General features: G+C 36.1%; 1 protein-coding gene across 1 annotated transcript; it reads left to right on the top strand.

Moving 5' to 3' along the window:
- Positions 1-414: 414 nt before the first annotated feature.
- FZD6 (frizzled class receptor 6) lies at positions 415-18,113 on the top strand. Its single transcript, XM_015827009.1, has 6 exons — positions 415-659; positions 7,146-7,342; positions 9,349-10,360; positions 11,417-11,565; positions 14,865-15,305; positions 17,274-18,113. The coding sequence occupies exons 1-6, from the start codon at positions 480-482 to the stop codon at positions 17,437-17,439; spliced, it is 2,145 nt and encodes a 714-aa protein (XP_015682495.1). The 5' UTR covers positions 415-479; the 3' UTR covers positions 17,440-18,113.
- The last annotated feature ends 2,245 nt before the right edge of the window (positions 18,114-20,358 follow it).

Below are 20,358 nucleotides of genomic sequence, written 5' to 3'. Positions count from 1 at the left end.
TTTTGGATGGTGCTCCCCTACAGGTTGAGCCTGTATGCGTAGCTATTGGGAACCAACAATTTCTCCGCCTGGCTGCATTTCTAACACTCGGGGAGTATCTCACTGCATGCTGTGGAATGCTGCTGTGTAAACATGCAGAGGCTTGTGTTTTCTGTGGTGGTAGTAACTGGTCTTTTAGCTATTGGAGAAGAAATCCAGTATTGTTTTGTCTGGCAGAAGTAGAGAAGGAAGCTTCTTGTTGCAGTTCTAAAGTACGACTTTCATTTCTGTTTAATGGTTTACAAGACTCCCGATGCAGTTAAAGCCGCTATCGGTTAACTTCTTTTGGTTGCTTTGCAGTTTGCCGTCTGGAAAAATGTTACGGTTAAAGCACACGGATATGCGAATATGAAGAGAAGCAACCAATGTAATCTCTGAATGTCAGTATTCTGCTTGAGAGAGTAAACAGGACGGAAAAAAAGTTGGAAATATTTGGCAAAATGGGGGTCCTTGTTTTCCTTCTGATCTGGAGTTTAATCTTAAACTTGACATATGGACACAGTTTGTTCACATGTGAGCCTATTATTATCCCAAGATGTTCTGGAATGACTTACAATATGACATTTTTTCCTAATATGATGGGACATTATGATCAGGACACTGCAGCTTCCCACTTGAAGGTGAGTTTTGTCCTTGTGTATATTTATAAGCACTTCTGCTGTAATGCAGATATCTTTTGCAGTATAAAAAGGTAAGGTTATTTATTAGTTTTTATCCTGCTTTTATTAATTTTATAAATAACTCGAGGTGGTGAACATACGTACAAAATATTCTTTTCTCTTCCTGTTTTCCCCACAATAACAACAGCGTGAGGTGGGTTGGACTGAGACAGAGTGAGTGGTGGAAGATCACCTAGCTGGCTTTCATGCCTAAGGCAGGACTGGAACTCATGGTCTCCTTGTTTCTAGGCCGGCACCTTAACCACTAAACCACACTGGCTCTTAATTTATTATTTTAGGAACCTTTATTATTGGTCATTCAAGAAACAGTTTACAGCATCCATTATGTGTGTCAAGTAGTTAATGTGGTGAAAATATATGAGAGCTTTTCCTATGATGCTTCCTTTTCAGTCTGTTTTTAAATATATTTTCTGATTTTGTCTATCCCTTGACAGCTTGGCTCAGTTCCATTTTCAGTGTTTTTGTTATGTTAGGAGCAAGAGCTGGCAATTGAGATTTCCAGAGCCTTTTTCAAGATATGGAAACATAAATAATTGCCTGCATTTGGTTGGTTGGCTACATGAATGGAACAGAGCCTTTATTTCAGGCTCTGCAAATTGTGATCCATTAGACTATTGTAAAATATTCTGTATTTTACTTTTGAAGAGTGTTGGGAAGATACAGTTGTATTTAGGTTGCCAACTGGTATATTATAATTATGATCATTATGATATTGAAAGATCTGCCATGTTGCCTATTATGTTTTAGACACAAGTCAAGGTGTTGATTTAGCCTTAATGGTTTAGAGTCTAGTTGTCTGGGCACTGTCTTGTTATGAGTTAGCTCTGCATAAAATGATTGTGTTAAGCACCCATTGAGAGAACCATGATTGTCATCTGGATTAGGCCTTCCCCTCGGGAATGCTTTCATTTCAAAATTGATAGCTATTCTTTCAATTTGCTTCTTTGAAAGTATAATTTTAAAAATTATTGACACGTATCTGTTAATTTTTCCATTTATAAACACTGCATCTTGTTTTTCTAGAATTACCTTTTTTGTGGTATGAGCTAATTTTTCTTATATTTTCTTTTTTTATACTTAAATGTCAATTCCATGAATCATTAAAAATCAATTTAAAATAAAATATTTTAACGTTTTAAAAATCCAATTAACAATTCTTAGCTATCCAGAGATAAGCTTTCACCTGAAATATTTCCAAAAACAGTTTTTTATGTATCTTCCCTGAACCTGTTTAATTTTCTGTATTGGCTCCTCAACTGAGGCATTTTAATCATCAGACTAAAAGCTTCTTGGTTTTTATAGCAGGTAGCCTCTTATGGGATCTCCTCAGGTCTTCAAGCATCTGCCTGCCTAAAAACTAATTGCTATCTATAAAGCTCTAGATGTGAATGTTTTTTTATATTTCTAAACATGCTACTAAAAGAGATTGCAACTATTGATAGTTTCAATATCAAACATGGTTAATATGAAGAAAGATGATCTTACAGTTGATCTTTTTTCTGCTATATATGTATTCAAATTTGGTAGAAATATTCTGATGTATTTAAATCATTAGTAATGACTATCTACTAAATATGTATATTTGCGTGTAAGGGAGTGTTTTGCAGGAAAAGGGCATGTTGGCAATTGAAGATGGACACAGGGTGATATTGCATGCCTTTATTAACAAAATTATATGAAAATTGCTTCTGTGTAGTTATAGAGAAGTTATATGTACACATGCACAAAAATAAATTGCATTTGAGCACTCACTTTATACCTTGTAAGGTAACTGTGGCAAGTCAACACATGTAGAAATGAAGATGAAAGATAAAGCGTTGAGCATGCTTTTTAAAGCTGCAATTTTAAGTACAATTATATAGGAGTAAGCCCAATTGAATTTGGCAGGACTTGCTTCTAAGGAAGACTTTAATCAGCAAAATGAGGTGCTCTTAAGGTACCTCTTGGGTTAAGGATTCATGTAGATTGAAAGTCTATCCCCCACTACCAACTTAGGTTGCTTTTTACAATTTGGGGGACGATTTTTAAGAACCAGAATTGGCGTTTTACATAGGTCGGGTGGGGAACTAGATTCAGCGTAGATGTTGAATTCATGCCTGTGGGAATTTGGTCAGGGAGTTGAATGGGAGGAAGTGACAAAAGGACTGTGTCTCCTGAGGGATTGTATGCAGAGCTGGGGAAAGGAACTGGCTTGAATAATTGGAGGAGATAGGTCCTGGGAGCTGCTGATTGCCCATTATAGAGACTGGCTGACTTCTTCCTGCTTATGGAACAGCTTAAGATGGATATAAGCTGGATAGATTCAAGCAGCAGTGCCCTGATTGAGTTAACAGAGCTAGCAGGAATTTGCTTGAAGACAAAGAAGTCCTTGTAAATTTATTGTTTGTCCTTGACCAATTGTAAGAGGGCCAGAAAAAGGAATAAGAAATACAAGCCTCTCTATTGATAGTAGAGAGAAGAATGAAGAAAAAGTGAAAATGAATGGACAGAAGTCTGTCATTGTGACATCCAGATTTGTGGCATCTTCATCTTCTTGTGTGAAAACAACCAGGGTTATGTTTACAGCAAATGAAGAAAAAGACTCTTGAAGAAAAAGACACAAGATTGGAGCAGCAAGTAGCCACATTCAGTTGGTGAGAAATGATGAGGATTTAATCCTTTCAAAGAAAGGAGGTTCTACAATTGAGGCACAGTAGAAACAACTCTCCGTAAAGAAGACAAATAGAATAGCAAAGCGAGTGGGTGAGAGAAGATATTCTGTAATGCTCAAACTCTTAACAGCTTCCCAAGCTTCCCAGATGAAACAGTCTAGGGGTATTTAAGGAAAAAGATGGTGCAGACAAGAGATGCTCAGAAAGAATGCAATTGTGCTGTATAAGAAGATGAGAAGATTTACTTTAGGAGCGATTTGAAACAAGGGTATAGAGGCAGATCCATCAATTTGTGAAGCAAAGCTATCTTCCAGGAACAAGGAACAAGTGTGTAACAGAACATGTTCCAAGCGATTCAACTGATGGTTATCCCTTTCTGCTGACACACTTGGGGATAAAATAATACTGCAAAGAATATCTACAAAATATCACCATAGACTTTGAAAATGTTGGGAAAAGATTGGTCTTGGAGGCTCAGATGATTTTCTTTTTGAATAATTTTATTAAGGATTATATTAAACAGGTAACATTAACACAGGAACTTCATAAAATATTTTTTAAAAAAGAAATAAATATTTTAAAAGTGCAGGAAAAAGCCTCCGCAAAAAAGAAAAGAATTTTTTCCTTTCATCCCCAACAAGTATATTCAACATTAACAGCATATCACTGTCTCTTAAAATGCTAATATATCTTTGTTCCACCTTATCCCATTTTCCATAGATCCATCTCTAAATCTTCTGCTCTCCTTATAAATCAGCAAAGATCCAATAAAAGTTACCAGACACAAATTACAACAGTCCATCTTTCATTTAAAGAACCTCCAATCCCTCTTTTAATAATCAAAATCTAACCACAATTATAGATTAGAAAAAGATAAATTGTTAAACATTACCAGCAATAGTAATTCCTTATTTATACATGAAAAATAGTAACATTTATCTATATACAGGTACAGTTCAACTTACAACCACAATTGGGACCAGAATTTCAATTCATTAAGCTAATCACCATGGTCATTAAGTGACTCATGGTTGTTAAGTGATTCCAATTTCCCCAATTTTGCTTGTCATAAGTCAGCTGGGAAAATCGCAAATTGCAATCACATAACTTAGACACTGCAACCATTGTAAATGCAAGCCAGTTGTCAAAAGTATGACCATGGAGGTGTTGCAGTGGTCCTAACTTCAAGGATGAGTTGTAAGACATATTTTTCAAGGCTGCTGTAACTTTGAACCATTATTAAATCTCAGTTGTAAATCAAAGACTACCTAAAACTTGTGTCTGTAATTTTTAACTAGGTGAAACAGTACATCCTAGGGCAAATTATTTTCAACCAAGGTACCTCAAATGGACTAAATTACAGAATGCATCCTAAATGACTCCTGTGGAATTAAAATTTGGCAAATTTTATAAAACATGACAAAATTATCAGAAACCATTTAGCATAATATAATATAAAATGTCATAAAACATTTTCTGTGGTCAACTGCTTATGTTTGACTGTGATATACAATTCTATAGGGCTACTTTCAAGGTGGATACATCTCTGAATATCTCCCTATATTTTAAAAAACTTTTCCAGTACATTACAAGCTCTGCCATTGTTGAAGACAATTGAGGAATCTGATAATATATATCTGAAATATATATTTGAAATATATTTGAAACGATGATCCAGTGGGTCACGGGTTGCTTAATAGGGGTTATAAACTAATTCATTACACCCCATTCAACATTTCCAGAAACAACTAACCAAGACAACCAGAGGATAGATGGTTTTCTAATCCATTTTTTGGTCTATGGAAGAGGTTTAAAAAGAGAAGAATCCTATAGATCAATGATTGGCAGTGCAAATGAGACGGATTTGGTTTCTTGCATCATGGCCTGATTTAACTAGCATAAACTGCTAAAATGAGATGAATTGTACTTCGCAAAAACTGGTAAAATGTGTAAGATTCTTTAGGCAAGCTTTAATGTGAATCATGCGGAAAGTAGAAATGAATCTTTCAGACTAGGTTTTGCAAATCTTCAGGCCATAGAACCTGTTAATCTTTTTAAAAAAGCTGAACAATTACAGCCTTTATTATCTTGGCAATAATGTATGGAAAAATCAATGAAATTATGTACATTATGTTAATGTAGAAGGGAAAATAGATTTAATAGATATAATGGAGACTATCATGACTGATAGATAACTCATAGATAAACAACATTTGAAGAATACTTTTTGTTTCAGTTCGAGTCCGTTTGATGTAATGGTTAAGGCACCAGGCTAGAAAGCTGGAGACTAAGAGTTCTAGTCCCACATTAGGCACAAAGCCAATTGGGTGATTTGGACAATCACTCTCTTCAATTCTAGGAAGGAGGCGATGGTAAACAACGACTGAAATCTTATATGGGACTTGATCAGGCAGTCTCTGGCACACATAGACAAGAACAGAAGCAACTGAAGGAAAAGAGGGAGGCAATTGTACCATATGTGCAAAAGACTTTTGGAAAGAAAATTGCTTCTGTTTCTATCCTTAAAATATCAAGGATGAATTAAGGAAAACCGCGGTGGGAAGGCACCATATTTATCATTATTGCAAAATTTTCTGAACATTTTAATGTACATTTAAATTATTGTATTGCAACTTCCCCAATAATTAATGATATGTCTGTGTACCTGTGCTTTTTCCCTGCATTGCTAATATATTTTTAGTTTTTTTACATATTTGACATGAATATGATAGTTATATAAAATGTTTTATTTATTATAGCTATTAATATATTTTGTGCATAGTATGTCATAATTTGTGTATCCTGTCTGAGACCATTTTCAGTCTTTTTTCCTCAACAATTCAACTGGTATTTGGGTTTTTTTTCACTTTTTTGTTTTGGTGTTTTCCAGGAAGTGTGGTTTATTGTACAATAGAATATTTTCATTTGGCCCATACAATGGATATCTCAAATAAAGGAAAATGCTATTGACTTGTACATTTTCTGGAAGGCCATTGGATACAATGAACAAAATAACATTAATTAGATAAACATCTATCTTGATGCTTTAGAAAAGGTCACCTGTCACAACCAGGAGAAAGAGGTCAAACCTATGGCATTTAAGCTATGGATGTTTAATTACATGTTCAGTGTGATTATACAAGAGAAATGACTTCAAATATACAGCTTATAAGCTTTGCCATAGAAACCTGGACTATAATTAATGGCAGCAATTAATATGCCTCATCTACAAGTGCAGGTGTATATGAAAACATCTGCCTGCTCTTTCTTGCTCTCAATCCCCCATGGCATTTAATGGATGGACTCAATCTTTGTGTACAATCTCTGTGTTAAAAGGTGAGGAGATTAATACATCACCTTACCCCTGCAGCATATTTTCAACCTCTGACCGCGCTCCCCCCCCCTAGAATTTTAATTTTGGTTCATAGTAAAACCTGTTTGCTACACTTCAACTTTTACTAGAAATTTCAGTGAAATCATGTTGCTGGAATCTTTCTCTTGTCAGAACTGAAGTTTCAGAAGAAGTTAATTGAGAGGTAAAAACCCATTCAATAGGGCTTTTTACAAAAGCAAGGAATGTTGACAGGAATGTTGAGGGTCAGCCTTACTAAAATGTTATATAGTTTGGAAGTTATTTTTCTTAATGGAAGGTCTGTAACAAGCTGGTAGTCTTTCAGAAAAGGAAAGGAGAAAAAAGGATTAAAGCCACTCTTGCTTTGATTTATTCTGAATTTTCTTTGTATGCTAATCCACATCTCATTTTCCTCTCCCAAAGCTCTTTCTTCCTCTTCTGAACCTTCAGTGCTCTCCAGACGTCCATACATTTCTCTGCAAAGCCTTTGTGCCTGCTTGCTTTGAACAAACACGTGTTGTTCAACCTTGCCGGAGCCTTTGTGCAAGAGTGTATGAGGACTGTAAAAAGATGATAGACATGTTTGAAATTGGATGGCCTAAGGAACTTGAATGTAGCAGGTACAGTGCTTTTCATATTTTTTTCTCTTATTTCTATTTGTTGAATTTATACTCTATGGCACTCTCATGATTCAGCAGTATACTGAAGAGATGAAAAAGAAAAAAATAAATAAAACAGCCATAGTAGAATTCAAACAAAAACAACATAAAAAAGAATATTTAAATATTCTTAAATATTTTTTAAATAAAAAAATAACCACTATTTCTACTAGAATTGACTTAGGTCTTAGGTCCAGCTAAATATCTCTTCATATTGCAGATACAATATATGGCTCTCCGGTTTTGCACCCAGTTGAAACTATCTATCAAATAATTGCTCCATGATGAATATCCATTTATATGATATTTGATACCCCACACTGTTTCCATATTCCCTCATTTTTGGGGGAAGAACAATTTTATGGATCGGGTACCTGCATGCTTGAACATTAAATTAGCATTCAGCTTTCTTCCCAAAATTGATGTCCTTGAACAATCTTCCTCTTTCAGAGAATTAGATTCCACTCTTAACACATAGTGAAAACATGTTTAATCCTAAACTAAGAACTGGAAATTTTTAGTTTCTGCAAGCCTTGAAATTTACTCCTTTTGCTTGGATGTTGTGATTTTTTGATGTAATTGACCTATGTTTAATTCATTTTGTTGCTAAGTTATTATATAGCTCATATTTCATTGTTATCTAACAGTATTGTTTTATACTGAGGTTAAAATGCAACTCGGGTCCATTTAAACATCTTAACTACAGTATCTGAGCCGTGATGATTGGGAATCTTGAGAATTGTAGTTTAGCACATTTAAAGGGTACTTTCCTCTCCATTCTAGATTTTTCTATTAACTGAGTGTTTGGCTTCATTGGGTTCAGGGGTTTTTTTCTCTAAGAAATTCTGTAGATTTTATAGACAATTGAGGGAGATTTGCAACCGTTAGTATGAAAACTAATTAGTGAATTGAAATTTCTACAGGATAGAAGTAGTGCTTGATGGCATATGGATTGATTTTATATTTCCATTGCAGATATAGCAGTTCAGTTGAGACTTTCTTTAGAAACCAATTGTTAGGAATTATGAAGGTCTCTTGTTCCTTACCATATATGACAAAAGTGTTAGGCGTGGGGCCATTTTTGGTTCCTGTTTTTATTTATAACAATTGATGACTTAGGCTGGGGACTTTTCTTAACTAAAAATTCAGTCTTAGCTATTCAGACTTGGAAAACCTTGTATTAACTATAGCAATTCTCCACTTGGAACTACTCTGAAGAATATGAATTCTTCAGCTAGTATAGAGTGCTCTAAATAACTGCTTAACAGACCCTTGGAAGTTACTTTTTATGCGTAGGAATTATTAACATTTCTCTATATTAGCCCTAATTCTTTTAAAAGCCTTAAGCAGTCTGTAAAGTGGGGAAGTTACTCTCGGAGCTCTGGATTGACTTTTAGCAACTTCTGTATTTGATGCACAAGAGGCAGATTATTGCTTCAGTGTCCTTGAGATTGTATTCCCTCATGGTGACTGTTTGTGGATTCTTGCCTATTAATTTTATTTTCCTTCTGTTTAAATTGTATGTATATATAGAGAGAGCAGGGGTGTCAAACTGCGCCCACCCCATTGCCAGCAATGGCAAAACTGTTCCGATACGTTGCGCGACGTCACATGATGTCGCGAGTTTGACATGTCTGATATAGAGAGATTACAATTTTCTATAAACTAGCTTGCTTTCTTTTACCTAAAAGATTACATAAAAATGATGAAGTGTGTGTATATTTACAAAACATTTAAGTTGAACTATTGGAATCAGAATAAACGTTTTAACATCATGTTAAAACACTTAACCATATTTAATAAAGATTTACAAGAAAATATGCTTAGATTATGTTTACAAATATACGTCTCATGTTTTGAGAAGTTTTGTGTGTGTATGTTTAGAGTAACAAGCAAATGGAACCCCTGATAGCATACAGCCAGTTCTATAGTATCATAACCAATTTCTCCCTCTTTTGACTTTCTAGATTGGAAGACTGTGATGCTGCTGTCACTGCTTCTTTTACTACAAGAGCCAAGGACACACGGAAGATCTCAGGGCAGCCCAGAAGGGACTATGGATTTTGGTGTCCACGTCATTTGCAGACATCCAGTGGACAAGGCTATAGGTTTTTAGGCATTGAGCAGTGTGCACCCCCTTGCCCCAACATGTACTTCAATAATCATGAGCTAGAAGTTGCCAAAAGCTTTATTGGCATTGTTTCGATTTTTTGCCTTTGCGCCACTCTGTTTACGTTCCTAACATTTTTGATAGATGTTAAAAGGTTTAGATATCCAGAGAGGCCAATTATTTACTATTCTGTTTGCTACAGTATAGTGTCTCTCGTTTACTTCCTCGGATTTGTCCTAGGAAACAAAACAGCCTGTAATAAGAGTGATGAAAAACTACATCTTGGTGAAACAGTCGTTCTTGGTTCTCAGAACAAAGGCTGCACCCTTGTCTTCATGGCTTTGTATTTTTTCACAATGGCCGGAACTGTCTGGTGGGTGATCCTCACAGTCACTTGGTTCCTTGCGGCTGGGCGAAAATGGAGCTGCGAAGCTATTGAACAAAAAGCCATGTGGTTCCACGCAGTTGCCTGGGGCATGCCGGGGCTCCTCACGGTGATGCTCCTTGCCATGAACAAAGTGGAAGGTGACAACATTAGTGGTGTCTGTTTTGTTGGCCTCTATGACTTAGCTACGTCTCAATATTTTGTTCTCCTGCCTTTGTGCGTTTGTGTCTTTGTCGGTTTATCTCTCCTTTTAGCGGGTATAATTTCTTTAAATCATGTGCGCCAAGTCATACAGAATGACGGCAGGAATCAAGAAAAGTTGAAAAAATTCATGATTCGAATTGGTGTCTTCAGCGGCTTATACCTCGTGCCCCTAGCGATACTCTTGGGCTGTTACATCTATGAGCAGGTGTATAGGAAGATCTGGGAAACCACTTGGGTTTATGACCACTGTGATCAATTCCATATACCCTGTCCTTACCAGGTAAGGTTGAAATATTAGCACCATTAATGCTTGAATAAGAAAGAATAGTGTATCTGGTTTTGGGGTTGGGTTATGTGTTTTGATGCATTAATTAGTCTATAGGCAAGGAGAGCACTGTTTTGAAAGAATCTTTGGTGCTACCAGTACTTTTAGGAGACCTGCAAAGTTTCTGTAACTGTTAATTATACAGGGTTATATAATTTATTGTGTGAGGGCCAAATTCATTGCATATCTGTCATGAAGTGTATAGAATCCTTCAGAAAAAGTTAATGGCTTCATAATTGTAACTCTTTAAATTGAAGATGGTAGAAGAAAGACTATATTACTCATTTGAAATACAACATTTTTTACTGGAGCACAATCTTGTAGGTTTCAGATCTGGTGTCTTCCTGTTTCAGAAGATAATGACATTATGTTTCAGAACATTAATTTTTTTAGAATTGTTATGTAAATAGCAATATTTTCATAGAATAGTTAACAATATCTTCAGCACTGAATGTGTACATATATATATTTTCAAACATTCAAGAACTGGGTGATATTTAAAATTGGGAAAATCAATCATTTGCATAATAAGCATCTTAATTAAATAGACATTTGAGGTTCACACGTACCCCTCTCCCATAAAGTCAAATGTTTATATTTAGAAACAAATAAATAAGCAAGGTAAGTAACTACAAGTTAAATATCTTTGATATCATTTGAATGTGTCATTTCAGTATTATAAAACTGAAGTATTCAAGAAGTTTAAATTTTTTTCTATAAATATCTCAGGTTTTACGTTCTATGAAATTACAAAGATTGCTAGGGTAGTTACCTTCTAATCTCTAATACACAAAAGAAGCCCCCCCCCTTAAAATTCCATCTTTCTTTTGCACTATTATAATTTCTAGAGATTCCAGTTGTAAGTGTGTACAGTAGGTATTCTTAGTCTGAGTTTTTAGCCTTTCCATTATAAATCAGAAATGCCTATTTTTCATGTTGTCCTCTGAAATGTCATACAGGAAAACCATTTTTTTTCTATTGTATTTTCATTAAATGCTTATTGTTTTCCAGGCCAAAACATTAGCTAGACCAGAAATAACTTTGTTTCTAATGAAGTACCTGATGACTTTAATTGTTGGCATCTCTCCAGTCTTCTGGATAGGAAGTAAAAAGACCTGTTCAGAATGGGCAAGTTTCTTCAACAGAAATCGCAAAAGAGAGTAAGATGGTTTTTTGTATTTTATAGTTTTTAGTTATAAATAAAATGCCTTAATACTAGATGATAATGAATATTTAAAAATAAGTATGTATCTTAGAATGCTTTGTGACCTTGTCGTTGGAATGCAGGGAAAATAGACTACATATAAAGTGCTTTAGGAATATGAATACTGTGACCTATTTTATTTTACTAAAAATTTGTAAATAACAGACAGTCCAAGTTAAGAATGAATGTATTAAAGGCTCAATATTTGACAATTTAGTCAGATACTGGCTGTGTTCACATGAGCCAAATAAGCCGGTAACATTTTTAGCTTATTGTGTTATAAAGTCCAGTCCCATAAGCTTAATACATTAATTGTGTTTTCAGTAAATCATAGTTTAGTAATGATAGTGTGCTATGAAAACACGATAATTTGGAGGCAGTTTTTAGTGCTATATTCAAGGCAATAAGTTGTGAGTTGAATGGAGCTAAATAGCAGAGAAAGAAATAATTGGTGGAATGGTTTCCAGAACAAAGCAGGCAATAGGCTGAGAAACCAAGGATGCAGACAGAGGCCTAGGGAAACAATTGAAGAAGAAGGTATAAAATAGCAGGAAAAAATAGACCAAAGTGAATGGGGAGAGAGAGAGAGAGAGAGAGAGAGAGAGAGAGAGAGAGAGACTCACCAAGTAGATCAGAGAGAGCATCACCAAGTAGATCAGATAGAAAACATGACTAGATAATTGTACTTTACTGTAAAGCTATACTGTGTTTCCCCAAAAGTAAGGCCTACTCTGAAAATAAGCCCTAGTTTTGGGGTGAGAAACACACCTAAAAATAAGCTAGGGCGAGGATGGAGATGTGGAGCTGCCCCACGTGCCCCACACTCACTTACCTTGCAGCCAAACCTCTCCTCACCGGCCCACTTCTGTGACGTCTTCTGTAGCCAGGCCTGCATTTCTCAGTCAGAGGTCTTTCCAAGAAGGCCACCGCAGCTGAGAACCGAGCTAAGGATTCAATCCATAGCTCGGTACTGCAAGAACTCTGCAGCCAAGAACCGAACCATGGATTGAATCCATAGCTCGGTACTCGGCTGCAGAGGCCTTCCGGAAAGGCCTGACTGCAAAATGCAGCTGCAGAATGAAGCTCCTTCGGTCACAGAAGAAGTGGACCGACTGGGCAGGGCTGTCGGTGCCAGAGGTGAGTATAAAAGACATCCCCCGAAAATAAGACCTGGTGCCTCTTTTGGAGGCAAAAAAAAAAAAAGACCTGGTCTTATTTTCGGGGAAACACGGTACTAACAGAATCTTGCAGTGTAATTCTCCCACCATCTCATTTATAGCAAAGAAAGGCAAAGTCCCTTCTGAGCATCTTGCCCTGCCCACTATCCAGTTGCTGGCTATGCTGACTATTATCTGACCGTTTCCCAACCTGTCTTATTGACAGTCACACAGTATCAGAAGAAGGTAGATCATGAAACATAATATAATGATAAGCTGGATGGGTGCTTTATAGAGTTAGCTAAGCAAAAGGAAAAGACAAAGACAAAGGATGTGTGATTGGTAGAGCAACATTTCCTAGTGTGGTGCCATCCAAATGTAGTGAGACTCGGGCTACTACCGAGGCTACTTCTCAGGCAGGACATGCACTTTACAAGCTCCATTGATTTTAACAGGATAAGTGTCTATAACTCCCTAGTTTTTCCTACCTGATTTTCTTCAGGTGTAATCTGCCAAACTAGTTTGGAGAAACTCGGATCTTCCAAATATTTTTAAAAAATCTTTCTTTAGCCTTAGCATGGCCAATGGACAGGGATAATGGGACCTAACGACATTTTTTGGGGGGAGGTGGCGCGGCAACGTACACTCCACCGTTTAGCTAGATAATGGAATCATAAAGTTAAAAGGCCCATTTATGCCATCAAGTCCAATCCATTACTTTGTGTAAAAATCTAAATTAAAGCATTCAGGACAGTTGACTACAATCACGCTTGAATACATCCAGTGAAGTAGATTACCATTGTTGGTAATTTCTTCAGCTTTTAACTGTTCTCACTGATATGAGATTATTCCTAATAAGCAATCTTGCTTCCCAACTTTGTTTTCCAACCTCTAAGTTGATAAAAAAACAACAGGTGTTAAACTTCTTCATGACATACCTTTGGGTGCAGATAGTCCTCGACATACAATTGGAGCCTACCTGTTGTGGTCATAAATCATGACGGTCATAAAGCAGGTCAACCCACATGACCTGATTTTATAACTTTTTTTTGCATTGGTCATTAAGTGAATTGATTGGAACCTTGACAGTGGCGATTGTAAAGCAAACCTGTTTGCTGCGGACTGGTTTTTTAAAAAATGCCTGTTTTCAGCAAAAATAACGTGAAATAAGGTCATGTGACTAGGTCAGTGCAAATGGCTGTAAATCTGGACCAGTTGTTGAGCACCCAACATGTGGTCATGTGACGGGGGGACGGCTGTGGGAACTTTGGAAAGGAAGGAAGGAAGGGAAGGAAGGAAGGAAGGGAGCTAAATAACCAGTCATAAAGGACTATCTGTACTTGAAAAGTGCTATCCTATCCTTTCTTTTCTCAAGCATTCTTTTAATCTCTCAGTTCTTTCCATCTCTTCAGTTAGAGTTAATCTTGTAATTATCCTCATTGTTTTCAAGTGTTTCAATCCTTCATTTAGTTGCTAGTATCTTTATTTTCCTCTTCATTTAATTTTGATTTGGAAAAAGTCCCCAGAGAAGGAAAGCACACCTTTGCATTTAACAGCTTCTTCCATTATCTGTCAACTCCCATAGCCAAGAAGTTCTTCCTGGTGTCTAGCCTGAATCTGCTTCCTCTGGGGCAGTAGCAAAAACATCAAATTTGTCAATATCTTTTTGAATAGTGATTCCCAGAACTGGCCACAGTAATCCAAAGGAGTCTGACCAGGGCAGAATAGAAAAAAATTACTTCCTGTGTCCTGGAACCTATGCTCCAATTAATGAATTTGCCACAGTACTTCTTTTTAACAGCTTGATCACACAGTTGGCATTGGTTGATAGATCCTTTTCACACTGGCTGATCTCCCTCATTTTATATTTACACCTTATATTTCTTCTCCCTGGATGCAGGATTTTATATTTCTTCCTTTCATGTTCATTTCCATCCATTTCTTAAATTGTCTAGGCATTTTGTAATTCTCTTTTTTTATTTAAAGTATTACCTACTTTTTCCAATTTTATATTAGCTAAATTATAATTATTTATATCTAAATAATTATAGAAAAAAGTGGTAACTAGCATTTTTTTCTGTTTTTTTTCCCTGATTAGTCCAATCAGTGAAAGCCGGAGAGTGTTGCAAGAATCATGTGAATTTTTCTTAAAACACAACTCTAAAGCAAAGCATAAAAAGAAACACTACAAATCCAGTTCTCACAAACTGAAAGTGATTTCAAAATCAATGGGGACTAGCACGGGTGCTACAAGCAATCATGGGACTTCTGCAGTGGCCATTGCTAACCATGATTACTTAAGCCATGAAGTTTTAACTGAGATCAAAAGTCCAGAAGCATCTGAGAGAGAGTTGGAAGCAGATGTAGTACGTAGTCAGAGAGTGGAGGAAGAAGAGTTTCCTCATAGTGAACAAAGCATGTTACAAGTGCGATCCAGCCCTAAAGTGCCTGTGGAACATCAAGAACAAGAGAGCAAAGGAGACAACAAGCAAGATATTGCCAGCTTATCTGAAAGCATGAAGAGAGTAGCTGAAAAAAGGTAAGAAGGTTTTTGCTTTAGTTCATACCAACTACCGCATGTTCTTGTTAGTAACTGCAAAAGTAGCAGAAATGCAGATAAATATATTTCATGAAAATACATCTGTGCTAGGCATAGACATTAAAACAAAGAACAGACCTATATACTTCGGCACAAAACATAAAATATTAGATGCAATGATAGTAAATGTTTATATGGCCAAAAGACCCAAATAATAGTTTAGGTTGCTCGCTGTTAGACAATGGCAGGGTAATTTGGTCAGACACAATAAAATGAATTGTTTATAAAATGTTTATTTGGGATCATTTCCCGAAAGTGTTTATAGGAGAGAAAAGGACATAAAAATGCCATGTATTAGGAAACAGGCAGCAGAATAGCCATAAATGTTAGTGTGGGGTTTTTATAATATGTGCATAAAGTATTGTAGAAGTAGACCAAAACTAACGCAAGAACAGTTGAATGAATAAAAATAGAAAACTGAAACAGACAAATCCACCCTTCTCCAGCAACCAATTTTAGAGTTTGGAGCTACAGTGTAATGTTTCAGATAGGAATGACCACTGTGAATGAAAAGTGAGATATGTTGATTCAGAGGCCTAGTTAAATAAATCATTAGAGCAGAGACTCTAATATAAGTGTGAGAATGGTTTAACTGTCTGAGGTCCCTAGGTCAGTTACTCATTTGTAAAATTAATCTTCTTCCACAGTGAGGCTACATAGGGTATGAATACTATAATGTATTGTTGAGTCGCCATGTGCTGGTAGGTGGCACTATAAATTTTTTAAATAAATAAATTATATATGGTTCTATTTTAACAGTTAGCTTGTTGTCTCTGAGATTTTCTAATCACATTATAGCAAAACCTATTTCTAATAAACATAATAACCATGAGGTTTCTGGTCTTAATCTATATCAGATATTGGGAAATTATGAGACTGTGCCATAATAATAAGTATCTACTTGATTACTGAGGCGGCAACAATCGACTTAAAATCATTTGTTTTAGTGGCTGTTCGAAGTTACAACAGCACTAGAAAAAGTGACCTATGACTGTTTTCACAAATACAATCATTGTAGCACCCCCATGGTCACATGGTCAAAATTTGGACACTTGGCAACTGGTATGTATTTATGATGGTTGCAGTGTTCCAGGTCATTTGAGCACCTTTTGCGACCTTCTGACAAGCAAAGTCAACGGGGAAGTCAGATTCACTTAAAAGTTCTCTTACTAACTTAACCACTGCAGTGATTCACTTAACAACTGTGGCAAGAAAGATTGTAAAATGGGGCAAACCTCACTTAACAACTTTGTTGCAAGGCAACAAAATTTGGGGGCTCAATTATGGTCATAAGTCAAGGACTACTGTAATTGGATTTCTCTTTGAGTTTGAAGAAAGGCCTCCAAATTCATAGGAGAGTTCTAATGTCAGAATTTTTCTTCTGGTTCTTGGCTGTTTCAAGCTTTGGAAACTCCAAAGTGGAAAATGCTTGCAAAAGAGCATTTTTAGGGCAACCGTGTTGCTTGATATGAGGATTCATATTTCCAAAATCCCATCCATCCCTGCCAGAGACTGGGAAGAAGCTGATAATTTTGAAAACAAAGGGACTTATCAGAAAGTGCTAGACCTACTTTTCCTGCACTGTCCTAATAGTTATCAACAGGGCTCTGGATTCATTGGAGAAGTAGAATTGGCAATTATGACTCTATAGTCTACTTCATTCATTTTGAGCAGTGGTATACGCCCCATCTGAAGATTAGAGCTGGTTTCCTTCTCTGTTGCACAAGATCTTTAAATGAAAATATGGAGTTTGTGCATCATACATACAAAGCATGTGACCTGTATACATTACTCATTGCATCCCATACACTGTTTAAAAGGTGTTTATTTTTATATTTGTTCATTTCACTGCTTGATTTTTATATTATGTGTCTCAATGTAGAATGTTTCTTTTTGTGTATGTCATAGGACAACTCCTAAAAATGACATTACTGAAACTCTTCCTCTCCAACTTGGTCATTCACATCTCAGTATTTCCCAGCCTGGCAGTACTAAAGGGTCAGGATTGCTGTTGGCCCACTCATCTTCAGATTCAAGGAAAGCTCACGAGTCTGGTCATAGCTCAAATGGTTGAAGAGATGAAAAAATATCAGTTGGTCCACGCTGGCTTGGAATTCTCACCCTTGATGTCTATGAACTCTAAGGAACACCAGGTTAGGAAAAATTGTGTTTCATGAATAATTTGAGGTCAAGAATGACTCCATTCTTTGTTAATATTGGACATGAGGCATGCATTGTGTCTTGTAAATAAGCACACACTCATTGCACCAACAAAAAATAAAAATAATATTGTAAAGAGACACTGCGCACTTATTCCTTCGGTGGAATCTGTTACCAAAATTTTTAAAAAGGGCAATTGTGTAATTTGCTTTATGTCAAACTGTGGTGAAATAATAAAGGGAAAGATTTTATATACTGACGAATATTGAAGAAAACTTAATTGCCTTAAGATCTTTTAGTAGTGCTATTTATGCTTTAAAATTGAGTATGAACTGCTGACCTTTTCAGATGTTGTAGTCCATCTCCATAAACCTCAACTCAAATTTCCACTGGTTAAGGATGATGTAACTCATAATGCAAGAACATCTGTTAATCCTGCTGTTCTTCATTTTAGGGTTTAAACTAACATGAATTGCTATGTCATACAATAATAAATTATACAGAGTTGTAGGAGGTGAACTACTGGATGCATCTTAACAGAATAAAAGGGCATCCCTTCAGTAATCTCTGAAGATCACTGAAAAAAAGTTCAGGTAACTGTAGCGACTGGGACTTTGTCAGTCGGAGCTAGAGCTGAGTCTGCTCTCTTCCTCTCATCAACTATCTCTGGCTTTTTAGTCTTGGATCTTTCTTACTATCTCATTGGGCAAGGTCATGTCTTGTATAGGTAGTTCTTCAACTTACGACCACAATTGAACCCAAAATTTCTGAGGCTAAGCAAGACAGTTGTTAAGTGAGTTTTGCCCCATTTTATGACCTTTCTTGCCACAGTTGTTAAGTGAATCACTGTAGTTGTTAGTAACATGGTTGCCAAGTGAATCTGGCTTCTCCATTGACTGACTTCTGACTCCATTGTCATAAGATTGCAAAAGGCAATCACATCACCCTAGGACACTGCAATCCTTATAAATATATGGCAGTTGCCAAGCATCCAAATTTTGATCATGTGACCACAGGGTTGCTGCAACGATTGTAAGTGTGAAAAACAATCATAACTCACTTTTTTTCAGTGCCATTGTAACTTTGAACTGTCACTAAACAAGTGGTTGTAAGTTCAAGGATTACCTGTATTAAATCCTAAAATTCCTGCCGATTAAATCATCAGAAGGATATTAAGGCTGGATGAGCAAAACATTTTAAACTTGAAACGTTCCTTTTTTGAGTTCCATTTCCAAGCAGGTTTAATATTTGAAATGTTTCCAGAATGGTCAAAAATTGAGTTTCACACTCAAAATGTTTGTATTAAAGTCTTATGGAGAACGTCTTGCTGGCAGCTAAGAAAGGAAAGATTGAGAATGCTCAAGACTCATAAGCACAGACACTTCAGTTCTATTGGGCTTTTCTATGAATCAATTATTAATTTACAATCCTCAGCTTGCAGATTTGAGCCACTGGTAATATATTATAGTAGGTTATACACTGAAATGGGAAGGGAAATTGGAATAAAAAGTAATTTAAATCAGCTACTTTTTAATAGCATTAGAATGTAATGTCTGTATCTTCTATGTTATAGAAGACAATATATATGTTGTCTTTACTAACATTTTGTGACATGTTGCCTACTGAACTTTGAACAAGGTTTGCACACATTTATGTGCTCTTGGTTTTCCCTAATAAAGGGCATTGTTTTACTAAGGATGTAAGGTTTATTTCTCACGGACTAGCACTACTATTGTTTTGTTATTATCTGTGTAACGCCTGCATAAATGTGACATTGTACCACATTCCTTTTTTAAAAAAAAAGAAAAAAGAATTTGCTTGATTGGATAGAATTTGAATGTACCTCTGATAGTCCATTACATACGTGGAGTTAATTCTGTAATTTTGATTATCTTTAACTATTTTAAACCATGTATTTCCTAGAGATAAATATGTTACCTTGGAATATGGAAGATTATAAGCTTTTGATTGTATGGTTTCAGAATTTATTTACTGAGTTTGTGAATTATGAATAGTAAATCAGATTTCTCCATCATTGTTGTCAGCAGATACAGTTTGAATTGTTTCCAGTTCAGTGTAGGTTCAGCTAATTCCAAATTACAATTCTTACAAATGTGTTGCTTGGAAACTATTCTGAGTAGTTGGCAATCTTTTCTCTTCTCTGAAAACAGGGTTTCACACAATGCTCTGTTGTTTTCCTATTCTCAAAATCTTATGAGATGTCAGTGTTCTTGTATTAATCTTTTAAAAAATATTTGTATGATGAAGGGTTGTTCCTTGGGATCATGCTGATTTTATTTCTTGATCAAGAGTGTAGAGAGGTACCATTGAATGACAGTTTATTTGAAGCCTTTAGCAATTCAGGTTTTAAACATAGTTCTGTCTATTTGCCCATGGATAACTTTATTGTAGGTAATTGCATACAACAATGTCTGCAAAAGAGGGTTGATGGGCCAATCAGCAAAGTAGCATCATGTTGTTATGGCACAAACAGCACCCTTTTTGGATACGCATTATGAAATGGACCCACCTGATGACACGACAGTGCTTTTGCCATTTTGATAAGGGCAAAAGCTTCTGTGGATGTCCATGGTCACATCTAAACAATCTTCAGGGTGGAAATTCCTTAGAACCTGCTGGGCACACTTGTTTAGACACCATGGAGATAAGGTGGAGAGATTGTAGGGTACCTGGCAAAGGGATGGAAGAGAAAGCAGACATAAACAATGAAGAGATAGTGTCAGTTGATAGCTTATATCATGTATGCCAGTGTTTGTTAACCTTGGCAATTTTAACAGTGTGAACTTCAACTCCCAGAATTCCTGTAGTTGGA

This window comes from Protobothrops mucrosquamatus, unplaced genomic scaffold (genome assembly GCF_001527695.2).
Source record: "Protobothrops mucrosquamatus isolate PMUCROS unplaced genomic scaffold, P.Mucros_1.0 scaffold3438, whole genome shotgun sequence".
In the NCBI taxonomy this organism is placed as follows: domain Eukaryota; kingdom Metazoa; phylum Chordata; class Lepidosauria; order Squamata; family Viperidae; genus Protobothrops; species Protobothrops mucrosquamatus.
The sequence above is the reverse complement of the archived record's forward strand: the minus strand, read 5'-3'. Positions and strand labels throughout refer to the sequence as shown.